Genomic DNA, 20,870 nt, shown 5'->3' on the forward strand with positions numbered 1-20,870 from the left:
TTTGCATAGAATATCATACACAGCCAGAGACTGCGACTAAATCATTTTAGTCGCACACTATGATTAAATGGGTCTATATATAAAGTACACAAAATTATAAAATCAAAAGAATTAAACACACAGATGCAGATTCTGAGAGACATTTCATTTTGTATTTTTTAAAGCAAATTAAAACAAATTTTACTCAAGAAGAAAAAGCTGTGATTCCTCAGCTACATTACTGAAACCAAGCACGACAATCCCAGTAGAAAAGAGTGACATAAATCATTTAAAAAGAAACAACATAAAAAGATTGCAGAAGACAAAGTGTCAAAGGAGAGTGAAGCGAAACATCTTTTCTAATCTGATGATAAACCTAAAGCCATTTACCACTTAATGCAGCTCAGAAAGTGAAAAATGAACCTGCTGTTAGTGGCTCACTGTTGGCTAGTTATTAGTTAGGACTCAGGAAAAGAAAATCTATACTTCTCTACATCATTGTGAGAGGTGGGGCGGGAGGAGTCAAGACAATTCTAAGGGCCGGTGACCCACAAGGGCCCTAAAAAATAGTATTACATATCTACGGTATCAAGTACAACTTTATTGTCAAATGTGCTGTATGTGCATACAGCACAGATGAAAATTGAAGTCATGAGGCCAAATCAATGCAATGCAAAAGAGTAATGTATTTTTCTCTGGGCCTTGGCTGAACACCTGTTATTTGAAGAAAAAAACAAATGCTTCATTCGAGTGACTTCTACGGACAATTTTAGCGGTAATGTGTCATTTAAACCATCTGGAAACTTTATTCAACACAGTTTCTGCTGAACAATTAAACTTTTCAATCTTTTATCTTTGATACAGATTTATTTGGTATCCCAACTTACACTCATGGACAAAATTGGCTGCGGCCTTCCTCCACAAATGTTCAGATGGGCTTGAATCACAGCTCATAGAAGGCCACCTCAGAATGGTCCACTGATTTTGCTCTTTGCTAGGGCTGGGTGTTTCATCATTCTGTTGCACGACCATGACCTGTGGTTAACCAAGCTTTCTCACATGGCACAGCCCATTTCTCTCAAAGATGCCTTGATAGTCTTGAGATTTCATTGTATCCTGGAGAGATTCAACACACATTGTGCCAGATCTAGCAAAGCAGCCCCAGGACATAAAGGAGACACCTCCATGTTTCACAGTAGGGACAGTGTTCTTTTCTTGCTATGCTTTGGTATGATCATCTGTGAACACAGAGCTTGATGAATGAGCCTTACCAACCTTTTTAAAAATGATTTACTCTCAACAATGGTGTCCTCTTTGGTTATCTTCCATAATTCCACTGAACCATAATTCAAAAGCAATGTCCGCTTCTCATTGGTTAATTTTCATTACATTTTTATTTATTATTATTTCAGTATCGCAGTGGTGCCCAACATTTTGTCCACATGTGCAGTTCCATGACGACTTATCATACAAGTGATAGGTTTGATCAAAGTTAGAATCTTTACACTTTCCAAAGTGATTAAAATATTGTGACACTGAAATTTAAGCATTTTGGAAAAATACATTTTGTACATCCCCTCTGTGAGCCGTCACCTTACCGTGGTGGATGGTTTTGTCTGTCCCAATGATCCTAGGAGCTAAATTGTCTGAGGCTTTATGCCCCTGGCAGGGTCACCCATGGCAAACAGGTCCTAGGTGAGGGACCAGACAAAGTACGGCTAAAAAAAAAACCCAAATGATGAATGAGAAATATGGACCTCAGTTTCCCTTGCCCGGACGCAGGTCACTGGCACCCCCCTCTGGAGCCAGGCCTGGGCAATGACAGTGAGACCTGGAAGGGCGATTGGGAGGACCCTGCACCCCGCCAGATCAGAACTCGAGTGGTGGTTTTTTTTTATTGGACTTCTGTGCTTGTCACGGATTGTCCATAACCAGGGGTGCCCAAACTTTTTGGACCGAAGATCTACTTTTCGATCAACTAACCTCCTTACCGGTTGGGAACCGATTTACCCTTACCGGCACGCGCGCGCGCACACACACACGCACACGCACGCCATGATGAGAAACAGCCTGAAACTGAGGCATGCGACACATTTTTGCAGCCTGTTAACTATCGTAGCTCACACGTACCGTTTTAAAGTGCTTCCCTGGGCCCTCCTAGATTCCTATTCTTTGCCTGTGCTCTCGGTGAATTGTACACGAAGCAAACTCTGAATGAGAATAATGACGACAGAGCGCAACAGTTCTGATGACAAGCTGCAATTGCAGACTGCTGAGAGCTAACAACTTCCGGTGACGTAATGACGCGCCACTGTAAATTCAAGATTTACCTGCTTTATTTTATTTTTTAAATATTTTTTTGGTGAAAATGAGACTGATAAGATGATTAGGGTGCAGTGTACATTAACACAAAAAAATATATTACTAACATGTACAAAGACACACAAATGGTTGTTTGTTTTTTTTCTCCTCGACACTCCTCGGATCTACTTGGGACCTGTCTTAGATCTACCGGTAGATCAGGATCGACCTAATGGGCACCCCTATCCATAACGAACACCTTGTTCAAACACAAGGGTGCCAATATGTGCACTTGGCACCAGGACACCAGGCCGCAGTTCGAGTGAGTTGGCGCCGATGGTGGGGGAAGATGCCGGTCCACCCTGGCAGATAAAAACGTATTGTGAGGGTTTTTTGGGAGCGTCTGGCGGAATCCCCTGTCAGAAGGAGTTTCAACTCCCACCTCCGGCAGAGCTTTTCCCGCGTCTCGAGGGAGGTGGGGGACATTGAGTCCGAGTGGACCATGTTCCATACCTCTATTGTTGAGGAGGCCAATCTGAGTTGTGGTTGTAAGGTGGTTGGTGCCTATCGTGGCGGCAACCCCCATACTCGCTGGTGGACACCGGCAGGAAGGGATACTGTCAAGCTGAAGAAGGAGTCTTATTGGGCCTTTGTGGCTTGTGCAACCCCAGAGGCAGCTGATGGATATCGACTGGCTTTGTGGAACGCAGCTTCAGAGATCACGAGGTAAAAACTCGGGCGCGGGAAGAGTTCGGTGAGGCCATGGAAGCCGACTTACCGACAATTTCGAGCAAATTCTGGTCCGTCGTCCGACATCTCAGGAGGGGGAAGCAGTGCACCATTAACACTTTGGACAGTGGGGATGGGATGCTGCTGGCCTCGACTCGAGACGTTGTGAGTCAGTGGGCAGAGTACTTCGAAGACCTCCTACACTCCACCAACATGCCTTCATTGGAGGAAGCAGAGTCTGAGGACTCTGAGGTGGGCTCTCCTATCTCTGGGGTTGAGGTCACCGATGTGGTTATAAAGCTCCTCGGCGGCAAGGCAAGGGTGGATGAGATCTGCCCGGAGTTCCTGAAGGCTCTGGATGTTGTGGGGCTGTCCTGGTTGACACGCCTCTGCAACAAAGTGTGGTCATTGGGGAGAGTGCCTCTGGATTGGCAGACCGGGGTGGTGGTCCCTCTTTTTAAAAAGGGGGACCGGAGGTGTGTTCCGACTACAGAGGGATCACACTCCTCAGCCTCCCTGGTAAGGTCTATTCAGGGGTGCTGGAGAGGAGGGTCCGTTGGGAAGTCAAGCCTCAGTTTCAGGAGCAGCAGTGTGGTTATCATCCTGGCCGTGAAACAGTGGACTAGCTCTATACCCTTCGCAGGGTCCTCCAGGGTACATGGGAACTCGCCCAACCAGTCTACATGTGCTTTGTGGATTTGGAGAAGGCTTTCGACCTCATCCCTCGGGGAGTTATGTGGGGGGTGCTTCGGGAGTATGGGATACTGATCCCCCTGATATGGGCTGTTCGGTCCCTATACCACCAGTGTCAGAGGGTTTCCAGTGAGGGTTGTACTCCACCAAGGCTACCCTTTGTCGCAGATTCTGTTCAGAACCTTTCTGGACAGAATTTTGAGGCGCAGCTGAGGTGTTGAGGGGGTCCGGTTTAGTGGCCTCAGTATTACATCTCTGCTTTTTGCAAATGATGTGGTACTGTTGGCTCCATCAAGCAGGGCTCTCCAACTCTCCCTGGAGCATTTCACAGCCGAGTGTGAAGCAGTTGGGATGAAAATCAGCACCTCCAAATTTGGTTGGAGGTGCAACAATGGTTCTCAGTCGAAAAAGGGTGGAGTGCCCCCTCCGGGTCGGGGAGGAGATCTTGCCCCAAGTGGAGGGGTTTAAGTATCTTGGGGTCTTGTTCACGAGTGAGGACAGGAGGGAGCGAGAGATTGACACGCGGATCGGTGCAACGTCTGCTGTGATGCGGACTTTGTATCGGTCTGTTGTGGTGAAGACGTTGCTGAGCCAAAAGTCGAAGCTCTCAATTTACCGGTCGGTCTACGTTCCAACCCTCATCTATGGTCACGAGCTATGAGTCATGACTGAAAGAATGAGATCCCGGACCCAAGTGGCCGAAATGAGTTTTCTCCACAGGGTGTCCGGGCTCTCCCTTCGAGATAAGGTAAGAAGCTCGGTCATCCGGGAGGGGCTCAGAGTCGAGCCGCTTCTCCTCCACAGAGGAGATGGCTCGGGCATCTGATTAGGATGTCCCCTGAACGCCTCCCTGGTGAGGTTTCCCTCACCGGCAGGAGGCCCCGGGGACGACCCAGGACACGCTGGAGAGACTATGTCAACCAGCTGGCCTGGGAACACCTTGGGATCCCCCCGGGAAGAGCTGGAAGAAGTGGCTGGGGAGATGGAAGTCTGGGCTTCCCTGCTAAAGCTATTGCCCCCGTGACCCGACCTCGGATAAGCAGTCGAAAATGATGGATCGATGGACATTTTGGACTTTTTTTTTCATATTAAATTGTATAGATAATAAATCACCTTTCCGTGTACCCTGAAAAGACCTTATGGCATGTTCAGAGCAGCAAAGTGGCATGAGTACATGTTGATCTGATCAGAGCACATTGCTTTTGTTGACAATATGAGTATGGACATCGTCCTATGCTCAATCTCATTTGGAGAAACAACAGTTCATAAAGTCTGAAATACAGTATGAAAAATTATGTCAGATGTGCACACACATTTCCTTTAAAAAAGTAATTTAGTGCAACAAACTGAAAAACAAGCAATTGTGTCAGTTCAATAAGTTGTTCAAAAAGCAGACTTCGCATATCAAGCCCAATTTGTTAGCCTAAATTGATTGTGTTATTATTCATGTTCCATAATGCAATTTAGAAATCTCTCTCCTTGTGTTATTAGTAGTTCACCAATGCGTAACACACTTTCTATAACACCTGGAAAGCAAGATTACGTGCAAAGTCATCATTTTAGTTCCAGAGTGAAAAAGTGTGTTTCTCCCAATTTAAGTACTGGTGAGGTGAAAAGTGGGGTATGTTTTTTTCAATTCAATGATCTACTTCACAACCTCAAAGGCCACTCTGAAAAACAAAAAATAGAAAAGAACTGGGTATAAACACAATACTGTATTGGGTAGTACTCAAGATGGCTTTTCTTTGTTGCCAGACGGGGCTTTGCATAGCCTCCACATCCTCTTTTCATGTGTGGCCTGTCCCAAACCACGCGGGCGACATTTCTCACAAATGTAAACCAGGATCTCCAATATGGCTGTTGGAGAATATATGGCAGTGTCAGGTAAAACTAGCCCGATGGACTTAAATAGGCATGCAGGCGAGTTGTATTGGTGCCCATTAATTGTGAGAGTGTAAATTTCAGGGCGTATTCCAAGGTCATTTTGTATCCAAACTCAAGCAAGCATTTATCACGAAGTTGCTATATTCGAATTGGAAATGGATTTCATTTTCCATCATGCATCAGAAAATTGTAAAAACCTCTTTCTTTATTTCGCTTGTCAAAGCTGTAAAACATGCTACAAGCATTATATTTTTCCTCATATTTATTTTATATATACTTTTTTAAAAAATGGGTTCTATTGTATTAAACAGAGATTGGAGCCCCCTACAAAACACTAGAAATCACACTAGCCTTGTTTCTTCTCTTATCTTTGTATCTGTTGGTTGTTAAAGAAGACACTTGTTGAGGTGAGGGACCGGTAGGGTAACTGACTGACAACTGAACTGACCAGTTGCCTTTTGTGAGAGGAGCAAGACTCAATGACACAGATGGTCATTGGAGAAGCTAGTCACAGGCGTTTGTCTTATTAACCTGGCCCACGCAAAAAAACAAAACAAAAAACATTTAACACAACTTTGTAGAGCTGTGGTGCCAAGGAACATTGTAATCCAGTATATGTTTGTGCAGATCTGGATTAAGGTGCACTTTCACTTCATGGTGTTTGACTCACTATGGCATCAATGGGTAAATCCACCCTTGAATCAAAAGAGCAACATCCTCCCGTTTGTAAACCCCAACATCATCCGTGAATGTGGAAATTGCTCGCTAACTCACAAACTAGTGGAAACAATGTATTCATGGTTGGAGTGCGATAGGAGGTGTGCTGTCCACAGGGCGAGCAGCAGAGAGGCCAGATGACATCAAACGCTCAAATTGCGTGTATTTGTGTGCATGGTGTGTCTGAGATTGCTCTACTTATTTTGTCCTGTGGTCGCCCCAACTCTCAGTGACATTGGAGTCTGTCTTTCGTTCCGATTATTTTCATGTTCCCTATGAATGGGATTATCTTCCGTGTTGTCCACTTAAAATGTGCTGTCCCAAGCTGCTTTTTATCTACTAAAAACACAATCTGTTCATCTTTCTCGTCCGTCATCCTTCAATGGCAGATATTCCTGACAAATGCAGGTGGCTAATCTAAGAGTCTTCCTCCCCTGTGGAGACAGCCAATCGCATGGCCACAGGCAGGTGATCCGTGAGGCCAGCCAACTGTGTGACAAAGCTGAACTCCTCTATTTCCTGGAAAGGAAGAAAGGAAGGAAGGTCATGATGCTGACTCATTCAAAGCGTCATGTCTTTTCAGGCAGCCGTTTTGTTCAGATAGAGCAGGGCGGTCAAAACTCAAACCACACTTCAGACCACAGACCAAACAGGATAAACATTTATGCAACAGACTGAAATGCAATATTTTTGAGCAGAAACCGGACTCAAAACAGACAATCGTTTTCAAAACGAATCGACTTGAACTTGTCTCCTGACAAAAATCTGTCAACAACATTCTGTAAAAATACCTGAAAATATACAAATAAATGGCGCTTTACAGTTAAAGGTAAAATAATGAATCAAAACAAGTCATTTTCTTTGAGCTTGTGCCATTTTGTCAGAGCTGGAAACTTGGCATCTTTTCTTGACAACAGGTTTGATTATGTTGGGGAGAAAGCTCTGTAGGGCGGCACGGTAGGTAACTAGTTAACAGGGTTCGATTCCAGCTCTGGCCTTCCTGTGTGGAGTTTCCATGTTCTCCCCGTGCCTGCGTGGGTTTTCTCATGGTACTCAGGTTTTCTCCCACATTTCAAAAACGTGTACCATAGGTTAATGCAATGTTTCTCAAATAGTGGGGGGCTAGGCTTGGCCTCGTTCAATGTGACTGCAGTGGCAGAGGAGGGAAGATCGTTGTGCTTACTGTGTCTAAAAATGTTGGTAGCGGACAGCATGAAGCCAAATAAATTAAGGCGTCACTTAAAGACATTACACCCCAATCAGGCTGATAAGCTGCTTGAGGTTTTTTTCAGCGAAAACGTGCTGAATATTGCCAACAATGCCGCTTTGTGACTGCTACTTCAGTAAACTAATAATACTGTACAGGTCCCGGCTACACATTGAGCAGGAGCCGAGAGTTGCTGTGTCCTGCTTCAAACCTCGCTTTGAAAAGCTGTGCATTGCAAAATGTGCTCATTGTAGCCATTAATCCAGACATCATCTTTAATTTTTTAAAAAAAGCACAAATTCTTTTATATATTTTTGTTTTTGCTGGTTAAAGTTTTTTTTAAATATTGTGCTCTGAGATCATGTTGGTGATTAGTTTGGATGCATTAATAGTTATTGAGTTTATGTCATTTTATTTTTCAGTATCGTATGGTTTGACTATTTAGCTGATTTAGCTGACAGAACCTTCTGTGTCAGCCTTGGCTGCTCTGAGTCACGCACTGCTCCCCTGTCATGTGGTGTTCCACAGGGCTCAATTCTGGGGCCTCTGCTGTTCTCGCTGTATCTGCTCCCATTGGGTTCCATCTTAAGGAAACATGGTATTCCCTTCCACTGCTATGCAGATGACTGCCAGATCTATGTCCCACTGAGCAAGAAAGACGCCTTCTCACTAAGGCCACTCCTATCCTGTCTGGAAGAAATCAAAACCTGGATGGCACAAAATCTCTTGAGATTCAATGAAAAGAAGACAGAGGTGATATTGTTTGGTCCCAGTGGCCCTTGTACATTCCATCCTGTAGACTTGGGCCCCCTGTCTCCTTATCTTAAGTCAACAGTCTCAAACTTGGGCCTTAAACTGGACAGTGATTTCAAACTCGATCGGCAAATTGGTGCCGTTGTTAAATCCAGCTTCTTTCACCTTAGACAGCTGGCCAAAATAAAACCTCTCCTCTCACATGAACACTTTGAGATGGTAATTCATGCCTTTGTCACATCCCGGCTCGATTACTGCAATGCCCTTTACTTTGGAGTCAGCCAGTCCTCCATTAAGCGCCTTCAGCTGGTCCAGAATGCCGCCGCTCGCCTCTTGACTGGTACTCGTAAGAGGGAGCACATAACTCCTACTCTGGCATCCCTTCACTGGCTCCCCATTCATTTTAGAGTTATTTTCAAGATCCTCTTATTTGTTTTCAAATCTCTGAATAATCTCGCGCCACCTTACCTCTCTGAGCTCATCCGCCCCTACACACCTGCCCGGCGCCTCAGGTCTGTGGACCAGACTTTATTAGAAGTACCAAGAACTAAACTGAGGCTCAGAGGGGATCGAGCCTTTTCTGTTGCTGGTCCCTCTCTCTGGAATGACCTCCCACTAAACATTCGGCAAGCCTCCTCGCTGCCCATCTTCAAAACCCTCCTCAAAACTCACTTGTATTCTTTGGCATTCGACTCAGCATGACTTAGATTTGTTCTTGGTTTTACTGTTTGGTGCTTTCTACCGCCTTTATTACCGATTTGTCTTACTGTTTATTGTGCATGTTAAATTGCTCCATGTACAGCACTTTGTATGCAGCGATGGCTGTTTGAAAGTGCTCTATAAATACTGTTGACTTGACTTGACTTGACTTGACATGGTCAGTCAAAAAATATTTCTTGTTAAATTAAGGATTCAATGCTATTTTCGAATTTCAGATGCACTTTAAACCTTTTTACTGGAACACAGTTACGAAAGCTATTCTTTGTTGTAAGTTGGTCCATATTTCTTTCTTTTTTAAATTCTCTTATACGTTAATAAGGATACAGTGTTATGCATAGGTGTATTTATAACAATTTTAGAGACAAATTATACTATTTATAGCCGTGCGGGGGGCGGGGGTGTTTTCCTCTTCCTTGGGGGGGGGGGGGGGGCATGACAGAAAATAATTGAGAACCATTAGGTTAATGGAACATTCCAAATTGTCCCTAGGTGTGACTGTTAAGTACGAATGGTTGTTCGTTGAACTGTGCCCTGCGTTTGGTTGGCAACCAGTTCAGGGTGTACCCGGCCTACTGCCCGATAATGTCTGGGAAAGGCTCCAGCACACCCGCGAACCTCGTGAGGAGAAGCGATTCGGAAAACGGATGGATGGATGGAAAGTTCTGTGTTATAGAGAATCTCAGGGCGGAGTGCAGGTGCTCAGTGAGGCCACGATGTGATGTTTTGTTCATTTTCATCACAGAGGAGAGAATCAGTGGTGGTCAGCACCACCACACGGGCACATGCACGCACGCATGCACGCACAATGAAAGGATGGAATTGTCCATAGATGAGTAGGGAGCGGTGGCAATGATCCTGATGGATTAACCACTTTGATACGCATGAATGAAGACGAAAACAATTATAATTGCTTGAAATCAAAGAAAACATTTCAGTTTATATGTAATGTTTGGGGCAGCAATTGCCTGTTTTATTATTATTCTTATTATTTTTTGCTTAATGGCAAGGAACACCTTTGTGAGGCAGAGTAATGTGTTCCTCATTTTGTGCTTTTTATCTTCATACGCTCATCAATACTAAGCATTTATCCACTTGTTCATGAATCGTCTATGCCGCATAAAGCCACTAAGGTAGCGAAAGGTAACGTAAATACTGAATACATTAATTTTACATGAACTATGTAAAATTAGTATGCATATTAAAAGTGACCGTTTACTGGGAGGTGGTTTGCTAGCCAGGAATTAGACTTATAGGCGCGAGACGTTTTGTGTCAAACGTGATAGGCAGTCATACTTTCCATCTTCTTTCAACACGGTGGGCATACAGTCATTATTATGTGGCTGGTTGGTTGAAACAAAAACACAAAACAAGTCATGAAATGTAGACTTAGGTTTGTTTTGCAGGGCCACTCAAAACAGATGGAGTCACTGATGCGAATGGAATTTACAATCACCATGTTCTGACACAAGGGGGCATCATGTGCTGGGTTTTCTAACCCCCCCCCCCCCCCCCAACATATTTTACAATGTGAGAGGATTCCAGTTTATGAGATTTTATTATTCACCCTTCTAGTTTTCAATTTCGCCTGGGAGGACCGCAATTCTAGATGATCAAATGAACTACTGCAGGCCTTTGGTGGGATCAATTGAGACAACCATCCCATCTGGGAAGAAGGTGGATTGTGATTTTATCCAAAAGAATAATTGAAGACTGAACAAAACAGAGGGTCTAACGTGTGTGGTATCTCTTTTCAGTGCAATTGATGCCTTTGAAGATTTTTTATTTTATTTTTAAGATCCAATTAAATTCCAAGAGACAATTTAAATCTTTTTTTAAATTGGAAATTGACATCTCTTGACGTAGTTCTTCATGCAACTATTGTCATTCAACATCAGCCAAAGATGTCATTTAAAATTGATGTCGCCTTTTGACACAAATTGCCACGGAAAATCAAAGACGAGCATAAGAGGAAGAAGACAATTTGTAAATTCGTTGCGACGATAGCTTTTTATACATGTAACGATAAGCAACACACCATTAATTAAAACAGCGGCACAGCTGTTTTGCTTGTGAAAACGGAGACTTTTGAGGTACAGGTGCGCGATTTGTGAAAATGTTTCTGAACACTGACTTGACTGTAATATTGTTCCTAAACCATACCAATTTCCAATCCTGTTGCAGGCCCTCGTCACTGTACAAAATGTAGTCAATCCGGCGTCCGTTGCCTTTCAGTGGAATGTTTCTTCCCTTCTGGCTCTTGGAGGGACAATGGCTTTTACTGGGAGGAAACACCAGGTACTCCTTTCTGCCCTCCTCATTCTCCATCACTCTAAATTGATACAACAGAGATGAAACATGTTTGGTGAACATTTACTACAGAGGAAGATGCTCCATACAAACACAAGTAATGTCACGGATGAAGCTACAATATTTGCAGCAAAATGGAATGCCTACCAGATTGGCAATCCGTAATATCTAGATGTATAACTGTGTTTTTTCTATTTACAAAGACAGCATATTGATTAATACCGTATTTTCCGCACTTGTTTACATGAAATGAAAATATATATAGCATAGATTCACAGCAACCGGGAGGATAAATCATGCAACTTTTCTGCTAAGTATCCAATGGATAAACAAAGCGTGGGCTTTAGCTACAACCAAAACCATCTTGTCTGGATTCAGAAAGACTGGAATAACTGGAACTGGAACCGATTTTGAGTCTGACGACAGCAATGTAATGAGGAATTTTCCACTTCATCTTCCTCCAGAGTTGCCGGAGTTATTCACTGAGGACGAATAATTCAACTGATCTAGTGAGTTGGCGTGAGAATTATTAATTCGGGTAAAAGTAAAATTGTTTTTGTGCTATAGTGACGTAAAAATGTTCTTTATGTTACATTAAGGCGGCCCGGTGGCCAGTGGTTAACGCATCGACCTCACAGTGCAGAGGTCGTGGGTTCGATCCCGGCTCTGGCCTTCCTGTGTGGAGTTTGCATGTTCTCCCCGGGCCTGTGTGGGTTTTCTCCGAGTACTCTGGTTTTCCTCCCACATTCCAAAAACCTGCATGGCAGGCTGGTTGAACACTCCAAATTGTTCCTAGGTGTGAGTGTGAGCGCGGATGGTTGTTTGTCTCTGTGTGCCCTGCGATTGGCTGGCAACCGGTTCAGGGTGTCCCCCGCCTACTGCCAGAAGACAGCTGGGATAGGCTCCAGCACCCCCCGCCACCCTTGTGAGGATAAGCGGATCGCAAAATGAGTGAATGAATGAATGAATGTTACATTAATACTGGACACCTTTTCTATTAATGGTTATTTTTCATGGAGCTGAATAACCTTCAATCTTATTTTTTTCTTTATTCCTTTATTAATGTTAGAACTTGCCTCCCAAGATGAAATGTCTGTTTTTGATCTAGTATTTTATAGAATAAATTACTCACAAAAATGCGACTTATTATTTTTTCAACTTCTGCATATTTGGGCTGGTACGAATTATACTCTGGAGTAATTTATAGTCCGGAAAGTACGGTATTTAATTGAACAACCAGATAACGATTGCTCATGGTCCTAACCATTTAAAAACCCCATTGACATTAGGACAAAAACATGACAAAATCACTGACTTACTTTTGTAAACTTTCCGGTGAACTGACCTCATCATCGTAAAGGCCACTGGGATCCAGCAGTGTACCTTTTCAATGGTAGTGAAGAAACACATCACAGTACTTCAGCATACAGGCAAAGAGCACAGTGTCAGATAAATGTATTATTATTATTATTTTGTAAAGTAGTCTTCTTTGCAATATATTACTCCTTGAAATGACCCATGTGTAAAAGAAATAAAAATCATACTCTGTAATTTGGTAACATTCTTTCATTTTGCTCATCACCTGCAGTTGTTCTTGCATGAACTTTCTTGTCATGATCCTGATCTTGTGTGTCTCCAGCAGGTGGCAGAGAAGGGCTTTCCCTCCAGCGTGCACGCCTGCTGCCAGTATGTTAATCAAGTGAAGGCATGCATTTAAGGAGTTCCTATGTGCCAAGTCTCTGTCGGATTATTGACCTTGTTTGCATGTGTACTCTTTATTTTTATTCCAATAGTGCATAAGTATGAGCATACACTTATTTGACACTTCATATAGCCAGCGTAGAAAGAAAAAAAATGGGAAAGAAATTGCAAAATTTGTGATCAGCATTCACTTTCACTGACATCAATTTCTTGCATAATGTCTTTTACTTCGCTTCCACCATCTTTCATTTTGATCACTTTTCCCCTGTCTTCAAATGTCAGCTCTTCTTTTCTTAACTCCTTGGCATGCAAAGGTCCGTTTTGTAGCCATTTTAGCAATGAAATGTTCGTGCTGCATCTGAAACTAACAAGAACAAATACTTCTTTTACTACTGCGCATGTGTAAACCAGTGTGGTGGTTGCTGTTGCTGTTTCGGAGCGAAGCAGTAGGAGTCGCTGTGGCAGGCTGAGGTCAGATTAGACTTTTGCGGAAGGCTTGTTTTTGTTGTAGTGAACCTCTTTACGAGGCAAGGGCAGAGAAAAAGATTTTGTATAACACAACAGGGGGGACTTTTCATTGTAGGGGGAGCAGAAAAGTGGGAATGGCTTTCAAGATTTTTTCACACTAGGGGGTATTTTCGCCCATGTAAGTTACGTTCTAGAGGATTTCACTCTATTTCCTTGCCTTTGCAAGTGCTTTTTGTTAATATATTGTTTATCCTTGTTCTTTTTGACCAGCGATTTCTTTTCGAACCTTGTCGGCGGCGCTTTTGTTATTAACTAAATATTTTTTTTGTCCTGATTTTTTTTTGTGTGTCTACGTTTGTGGGATCTGATCGTCATTCAGTTCGTTCCCCGAACTGTGTTATTTCTTGAATCCCACAAGGGCACCCAAATGATAAAACACTATAGTTTGACTCAGTGGTAGATTACAGTAGTACACCTGCAAACATAATGTGGACAGGCGGTAAAAAACTGGATTCATGGGGAAATAACCCACCCCCCATCCCCTCCGAAAAAAAATATCAGACTCATGCTTGTCCATCACACAATATCACATCTACAAAAATAGGTCCTTAGTGAAGAAAGACAAATTGTTCCTGAAATATCGTTGACCTGAATATCACTTCCTTTTCAGACCAGATCCTTTGGTTACTACGCCACAAATGCCCATGCACCATCACTCGGCGAGATGGATTTCAGTTTAAGAGGTGGGAGCACGGCAATTCAACCCAAGAGCCAGATTTCACGTTATTCTGCTTGATTTATATTGTTTCTATCAAACATGGATTTATCTTTATATTGTGTGTGTGTGTGTGTGTGTGTGTGTGTGTGTGTGTGTGTGTGTGTGTGTGTGTGTGTGTGTGTGTGTGTGTGTGTGTTGTGTTACCCAGAGCCCATGGTTTGTCCTCTCCTGCCCCCTGGCGACACGGGTCCTTGTATATAGAAAAAAGTGCATGTTGTTGTTCCAACTTGTCCTCTGGGGGGAACAAAAACATTACAAACACATATTCAGATTGACCTGAAGTGGGAGTCCAACATCAACCACATCCTCAAAAAAGACCACAGAGATGATACTTTCTGTGGGGAAAGCACGGCCTGTGACAGGAGCTGTTGAAGCATTCATTGAATCAGTTCTTTGTTCTTACATCCCATATGGTCACTGGAAAAAGCAGCGGTGTCTCCGATCCCACTGGGAGGCTGCAAGTACTCACAAATGGGCAAACAAAGTCTTCTCGGACTAATCTCACACTGTACACTGCCATTTCCGACCCCTTTTCTCGAGTAGGGCTGTTGAACGCTGCACGCCAAAGCCAACAGACATTCGAACAACTTCTTTCCCCTTGTCATTAACTTCTCAAAGAATTGACTTGTTTTTTAATTGCAACATTTTATCAAAATGTTGCACACTTGTGTTGTATGATGATAGCATTGACAATTTGCCCTAGTTTTTGCACACATCTGTTGTCTGCGTTCCTGTATCAAGCATTGCTATGTTGAATAAGTCCTCCATTCTGTGCACTATTGAAAATTCCCTCAAGCGGAAATCAAGTCAAAACATTTCTGAACAATATTATATGCCCCCACCAGTCCAAACATAGTTTCCTTATTAATGTTGCATTTGTGGAGTATGAATTAAGCATAAAAATCCTTCCGCTTTTATCCATCTCAGGGGGTTGTCATTTTGCCTCACAATCCCACTTGCTGTCAACTGAAAATGACATCACAGTGCTCAAGGGCTCGGCATGCGAATGTCACGTGACCAAACCCAGAAAACAGGCTCTCCATACAAAACTTTATTGAAGCAGCCCTGGCTGAAAATGTAAAATTGGAGTCTCTTGGAGCCATACACTAAATCCAACACTAAGTCTGCCATTTTAATTTCCTTTTAGTGATTGTCACAGCTCACCTGTTTTCTGGGCTTGGTCACATGACGTTCGCAAGATGAGCCCTTGGCACCGTGCTGTCATTTTCAGTTGACAGCAATTGGCAAAATGGCTGCCCCTTGAGATTGATTAAAACGTTTGGATTTTTCTGCTTACTTCATATTTCACAAATGCTATAGTAATCAGAATAAGATAAGATAAGATAAGAAAACCTTTATTAGTCTCGCAATGGAGAAATTCCCAATTCACAGCAGCAAAGTTATGAAAGAAAGAAGTAGAACAACAAAATATAGGAGCTGCTGGAAAGGCAGCCACTCTTGCGGCGCCATTTTGAAGTCAAAATAACAAAAATAACACAACACAACACATAGGACACAGACAGTTGTGCAATCTTCACCAATTTTCTGCATACACTTTGTTGTCTGAAGCAGTTCTAGATGAAAGAGGAGAGGATCAAAGTGTCCTTTCACCAGTGTGTCATACCGTGCTCTGATTCGTGGGGGCACATAAAACATTAAATTGTAAAGATCATTTTTCATTTTACTTCTGCCTTCAGGAATTTTCAACACAATCCAATAATTTCAATTTCAATAATAATAATAATAATAATAAAAATATTATTTTCAGTTCATTACAATCCATAAAGTTTCTTGAAACACGATTTCATATAATTTGGCATTTTTGAAAAAAAGTACTGTTATTGGGAGGTTTGTTTAAAAACATTCTGATTGCTTCTATTAGCTGATAACTTCAAAACTTTACATACATATATATATATATATATATATATATATATATATATATATATATATATATATATATACTGTATATATATATACTGTACATATATATAAAATTGTTATGTTATTTGCATTATTATGAAAACCCAATGTGTTGGAGAAAAAAAGGAGGGCAGATCATGAATTCATGAAAAAAAAAACCAAAACAAAACATCCATCCATCCATTTTCCGAACCGCTTGATCCTCACTAGGGTCGCGGGGGGTGCTGGAGCCTATCCCAGCTGTCTTCGGGCAGTAGGCAGGGGACACCCTGAATCGGTTGCCAGCCAATCGCAGGGCACACAGAGACGAACAACCATCCATACTCACATTCACACCTAGGGACAATTTAGAGCGTTCAATCAGCCTGCCATGCATGTTTTTGGAATGTGGGAGGAAACCGGAGTACCCGGAGAAAACCCACGCAGGCCCGGGGAGAACATGCAAACTCCACACAGGGAGGCCGGAGCTGGAATCGAACCCGGTACCTCTGCACCGTGAAGTCGACGTGCTAACCACTGGACTACCGGGCCGCCCCAAAACAAAACAGAAAATTTTATTGCATGTCTAATGAAAAAAAAGGCAGGTCCTTTCGCAAAACGGTTTGATTTTAACCTGAATTCATACCTGAAGAGCAGTTGTCAAAGTTGAGGTCACCCAGAATGACATCAAAGGCCACGAGGTCTTCAAAAAATTTCTCCCCTCCAGAATGATGTGATGAAGCTTGGCGAAACTCCGCACCCCACTGGAGCAACAAGTCCAGTTGTTCACATCGCACAGAGGCATCACCTGGCCGAAAATACAGTGAAGGAATGGAAACACGGTGTTTTGTCATCAATGTTAACTAACTGATGTTGTTTAAAAACGAGGTAAAAAGAAAGGAAAGGAAAACATGGACAAAGACTGGTTCTTATGACCTGAAGCGTTTGAACTCGGGGAACATGCTTTTTTATTTTTTTACTGTCCTAAAATAACGTGCAGTTGCACCTCCACTACGTTAGGGGGCAGTGGCGCTCTCAATGGCAGAGTTTTCGCAGGGAGCATTCTCAGGGAGGAAATATGACAAGGCGTATGTAGCACTTGGCTTCAATGTGACTGCGGTGGCAGACGAGGAAAGATCAATGTGCTTACTGTGTCTAAAAATTTGGGTAGCGGACAGCATGAAGCCAAATAAATTAAGGCGTCACTTAAAGACATTACACCCCAATCACACTGATAAGCTGCTTGATTTTTTTTTTCAGCCAAAACGTGCCGAATATTGCCAACAATCATGCCGCTTTGTGACTGCTACTTCAGTAAACTGAAATACAGGTCCCGGCTACACATTGAGCAGGAGCCGAGAGTTGCTGTGTCCTGCTTCAAACCTCGCTTCGAAAAGCTGTGCATTGCAAAACCTGCTCATTGTAGCCATTAGTCCAGACATCATCTTTGATTAAAAAAAAAAAGAAGCACAAATTATTTTATATATTTTTGTTTTGCTCGTTAATGTTTTTTTTTCAATATTGTTCTCCTGAGATAATGTTGGTGATTAGTTTGAATGCATTATTAGTTATTGATTTTAGGGCATTTTATTTTTCAGTATCGTATGGTCTGACATGGTCAGTCAAAAAATATTTATTGTTAAATTAAGGATTTAATGTTATTTTTGAATTTCAGATGCACTTGAAACCTTTTCTGTTCCAGTTACTAAAGCTATTCTTTTTTGGTCCATAAAGTTGGTCCATATTTCTTTCTTTTTTTATTCTCTTATACGTTAATAAGGATACAGTGTTATGCAAAGGTGTACTTATAACAATTTTATAGACAAATGATACTATTTATAGTCGTACGGGGGGAGGGGGTGCGAGATGTTTTCCTCTTCCTTGGGGAGGCATGACAGAAAATAATTGAGAACCACTGGGTTAGACCAATATTCGCCATGCATTTGAACTGCACGGCTTTCTCAACATTTAGGTATTGGAGGTGCAATGTATGTTTGATTCTTCCTTAGCAGACAAAAATAAGGTGTAGACGGTTTTGAGGGACTCAAAACAACATGAAGTGTGAGATAATAGATATAATTTAGAATTTATTTTTTACTCTGCAGCATTTAATGCATCCTGTTTTATAGATAAGGGCCTCTCTTTTTCCATTGTACTGTATGTAATTTGGATTTGTCCGATAAAGATTTTCAATACTATGATAATCTTACAAGTGAGAAGAAGAATCAAAATATATCGTTGCCTTCCACATTGTACTCGATTTCCCATGACCACAGCTGTAACTGTGGGTCTGTTCTGGCTTGACACAAACACCAAACGTGGGCACCTGCCATTTACAGGGATATCGAACAGCAAGGTGGAACAAAGGTGCATTAAACCTGAAATCAAGAAGCTGTGGAAAAGTTAATACATCTGATCAGTCCAGTGTCTGTCTCCACTGGCTCTCTCTGTAAGTCAGTTGGTAGCTTTCAGCTCCAGAAAACAGACACACACGAGTCTGGCATTGTTTTGAGACAAACCATCACTGCCCGTATTTCCTGACATCGATTGAATTGCATTAAAGTGCTGCAACATAGCAAGCGGCTGACCGGTCTGAAATGGCACACAGGCAAGGAACTGGCTCTGAGAATGGTTTGGACAAAACAGCTACTATAGCTAGCTTTGTCGTCTGGTTTTTCATCTGGTTTTTCACACACAGACACACACACGCATACACACGCACACGCACACACACACACACACCAAATATCGAGAAACAATAATTTGTGGCCCTATTTTCGTGCCAAGCGTAAGTTGAGCGCAAAGCACATTCTAACTGTGCACATTGGTGGAGTTTTCTTTTCTTTTATGATTTATATTGACCATTGAAATAAGAATGACGTGTTTACGCTATTGTGTGAGTGAACAAAGCCGTCTTCTTCACCGGTCAATGGAAGTGGCTTCTCTCATCCTCTTTAAAGTCAATGCAGGAGTGGCTTTGACGTACGTGGCTTAAGCAGAAGTAAGCCAAGTACGTTTATCAAGAGCTGCCAACAGACCTCCTGTTGTGAATGATGTAAAATTGGCCAGGGCAATCGCAGATCAACACTGTGAAGTGGGCACTTGGGGACCGCCTTCCACCCATGTGTGACCACTCCCCCTCGTATCGCTGTGCCATGGCACACACTAAACAACAAGTTTAGTGTGTGTATGGCACACTTTAGTGTGTGCCTTGCGATTGGCTGGTAACCAGTTCAGGGTGTCCCCCGCCTACTGCCCGAAGACAGCTGGGATAGGCTCCAGCACCCCCGCAACCCTTGTGAGGACAAGTAGATCGGAGAATGGATGGATGAATAGATGATAATGATGATGATGATAAAAATGCATTTAATTAATTGATTGCTACAATGATTCATTGGATTTAATGCCCGCTGTTGTCATATTTATGAATGAAGTACGATTACATTGATCACACATATCAGTGGACAGCAGAATCTGACTGCCTGTGCCTCAATCAAATTCACCCAAATTTTTTTACAGCACCTGCGCCACAACTCAGACCTTTTTTTGCCTGGTCTAATTTCTATTCTACTGTCTGTCACCAAATTGTCAGTGTGCTTCAATTATGACATCTCAATTATGGTTAAATGAAATCTAGATTTAACGTTGCATTTTTGTAATTACTCTACCAAAACTTACCTTTCTAATAAATGGGCTTTTACTTGTATAGTCCACCAACAAGGCACTCAAAGCGCTTCCCACTGGCTCCTTATTCACCTACTGATGACGCAGCATCAAGAGCAACTGGGGGTTCATTATCTCACTCAAGGACACTTCAGCATGATCTTGAGGGCTGGAGATCAAAACTACAACATCTTTGTTGGTAGACGACCACTCTCCCACATGAGCTATGCCACTCCATCTAAAAGTCAAATAATTATGGAACAGATTTATCCTGTCTCTGATTTTCTTCTGCTATCTTAATTTATTCACCTTCTGCTACTTATCCAGTCCAGGCTCATGGATGAGCTCAAACCTATCCCAGCTGGCTTTGAGCCAGAGATGATTGGTGACCCTTACGTGATATTTTACAATTACTGAACAAAGCATTAAACATTTTATGTCTCCATCCTTTTCGATGCCACTTATCCTCACTCGGTTCATGCGTAAATTGGACCTGACACTAAGTAAGCGGCGGGGTAGACACTAAAGTGGCCACCAGCCAATCACAGGGCACACACAGAATAAACAAATACGCATTTGCACTCAAATTCACAATTTAGAGTCTTCAATGAATTCAAAATCTATATTTTTGTTTTGGAGGGAGCTGGAGCATCAGCAAATTGACCACCATTCATCATAACAATAATAATAATAATAATAATAATAATAATAATAATAAAGGGCCTGACCAATATGGATTTGTGGGCAGAACCCCCCCCCCCCCCCCAATCAATAGACCATTGAATTCAAAATAAAAAATTAAATAAATAAATAAATATACATATACACACACACACACACACACACACTCACACAGTATATCGCAGAACCCCCCCCCCCCCCCCACCCGCTCCCACCAAACTGCAGCTTTAGCTTGCGTGAAAAATTGTGACATTCAGGTCTATTCCTCGCACAACTTGCATTGCTTACTGAAGCATTGCTTGTCAAAATTAAGATTCACTTTGTGTTGAATAACACCCATATACAAACACTCACACCTAGGGACAATTTAGAGTGTTCAATCAGCGT

The 20,870-nt window shown here is 42.4% G+C and overlaps 1 protein-coding gene across 1 annotated transcript in view; it reads right to left on the bottom strand.

The window, feature by feature from the left end:
* Positions 1 to 130: 130 nt before the first annotated feature.
* The window catches only part of smpd3 (sphingomyelin phosphodiesterase 3), a 77,942-nt gene continuing 57,202 nt past the window's right edge, over positions 131 to 20,870 (bottom strand). Inside the window, exons 6-10 of the mRNA XM_086109239.1 lie at positions 16,786 to 16,947; positions 14,382 to 14,471; positions 12,610 to 12,673; positions 11,144 to 11,312; positions 131 to 6,822 (exon numbers count right to left, since the gene is read on the bottom strand). Of these exons, the coding sequence (XP_085965365.1) occupies positions 6,721 to 6,822; positions 11,144 to 11,312; positions 12,610 to 12,673; positions 14,382 to 14,471; positions 16,786 to 16,947 (587 nt within the window). The 3' untranslated portion in view covers positions 131 to 6,720. The remainder of the gene's footprint in view (positions 6,823 to 11,143; positions 11,313 to 12,609; positions 12,674 to 14,381; positions 14,472 to 16,785; positions 16,948 to 20,870) is intronic.

The sequence above is a fragment of the Hippocampus guttulatus genome, chromosome 4, assembly GCF_054856545.1.
Source record: "Hippocampus guttulatus isolate MCC_2025c chromosome 4, RoL_Hgut_1.0, whole genome shotgun sequence".
In the NCBI taxonomy this organism is placed as follows: Eukaryota; Metazoa; Chordata; class Actinopteri; order Syngnathiformes; family Syngnathidae; genus Hippocampus; species Hippocampus guttulatus.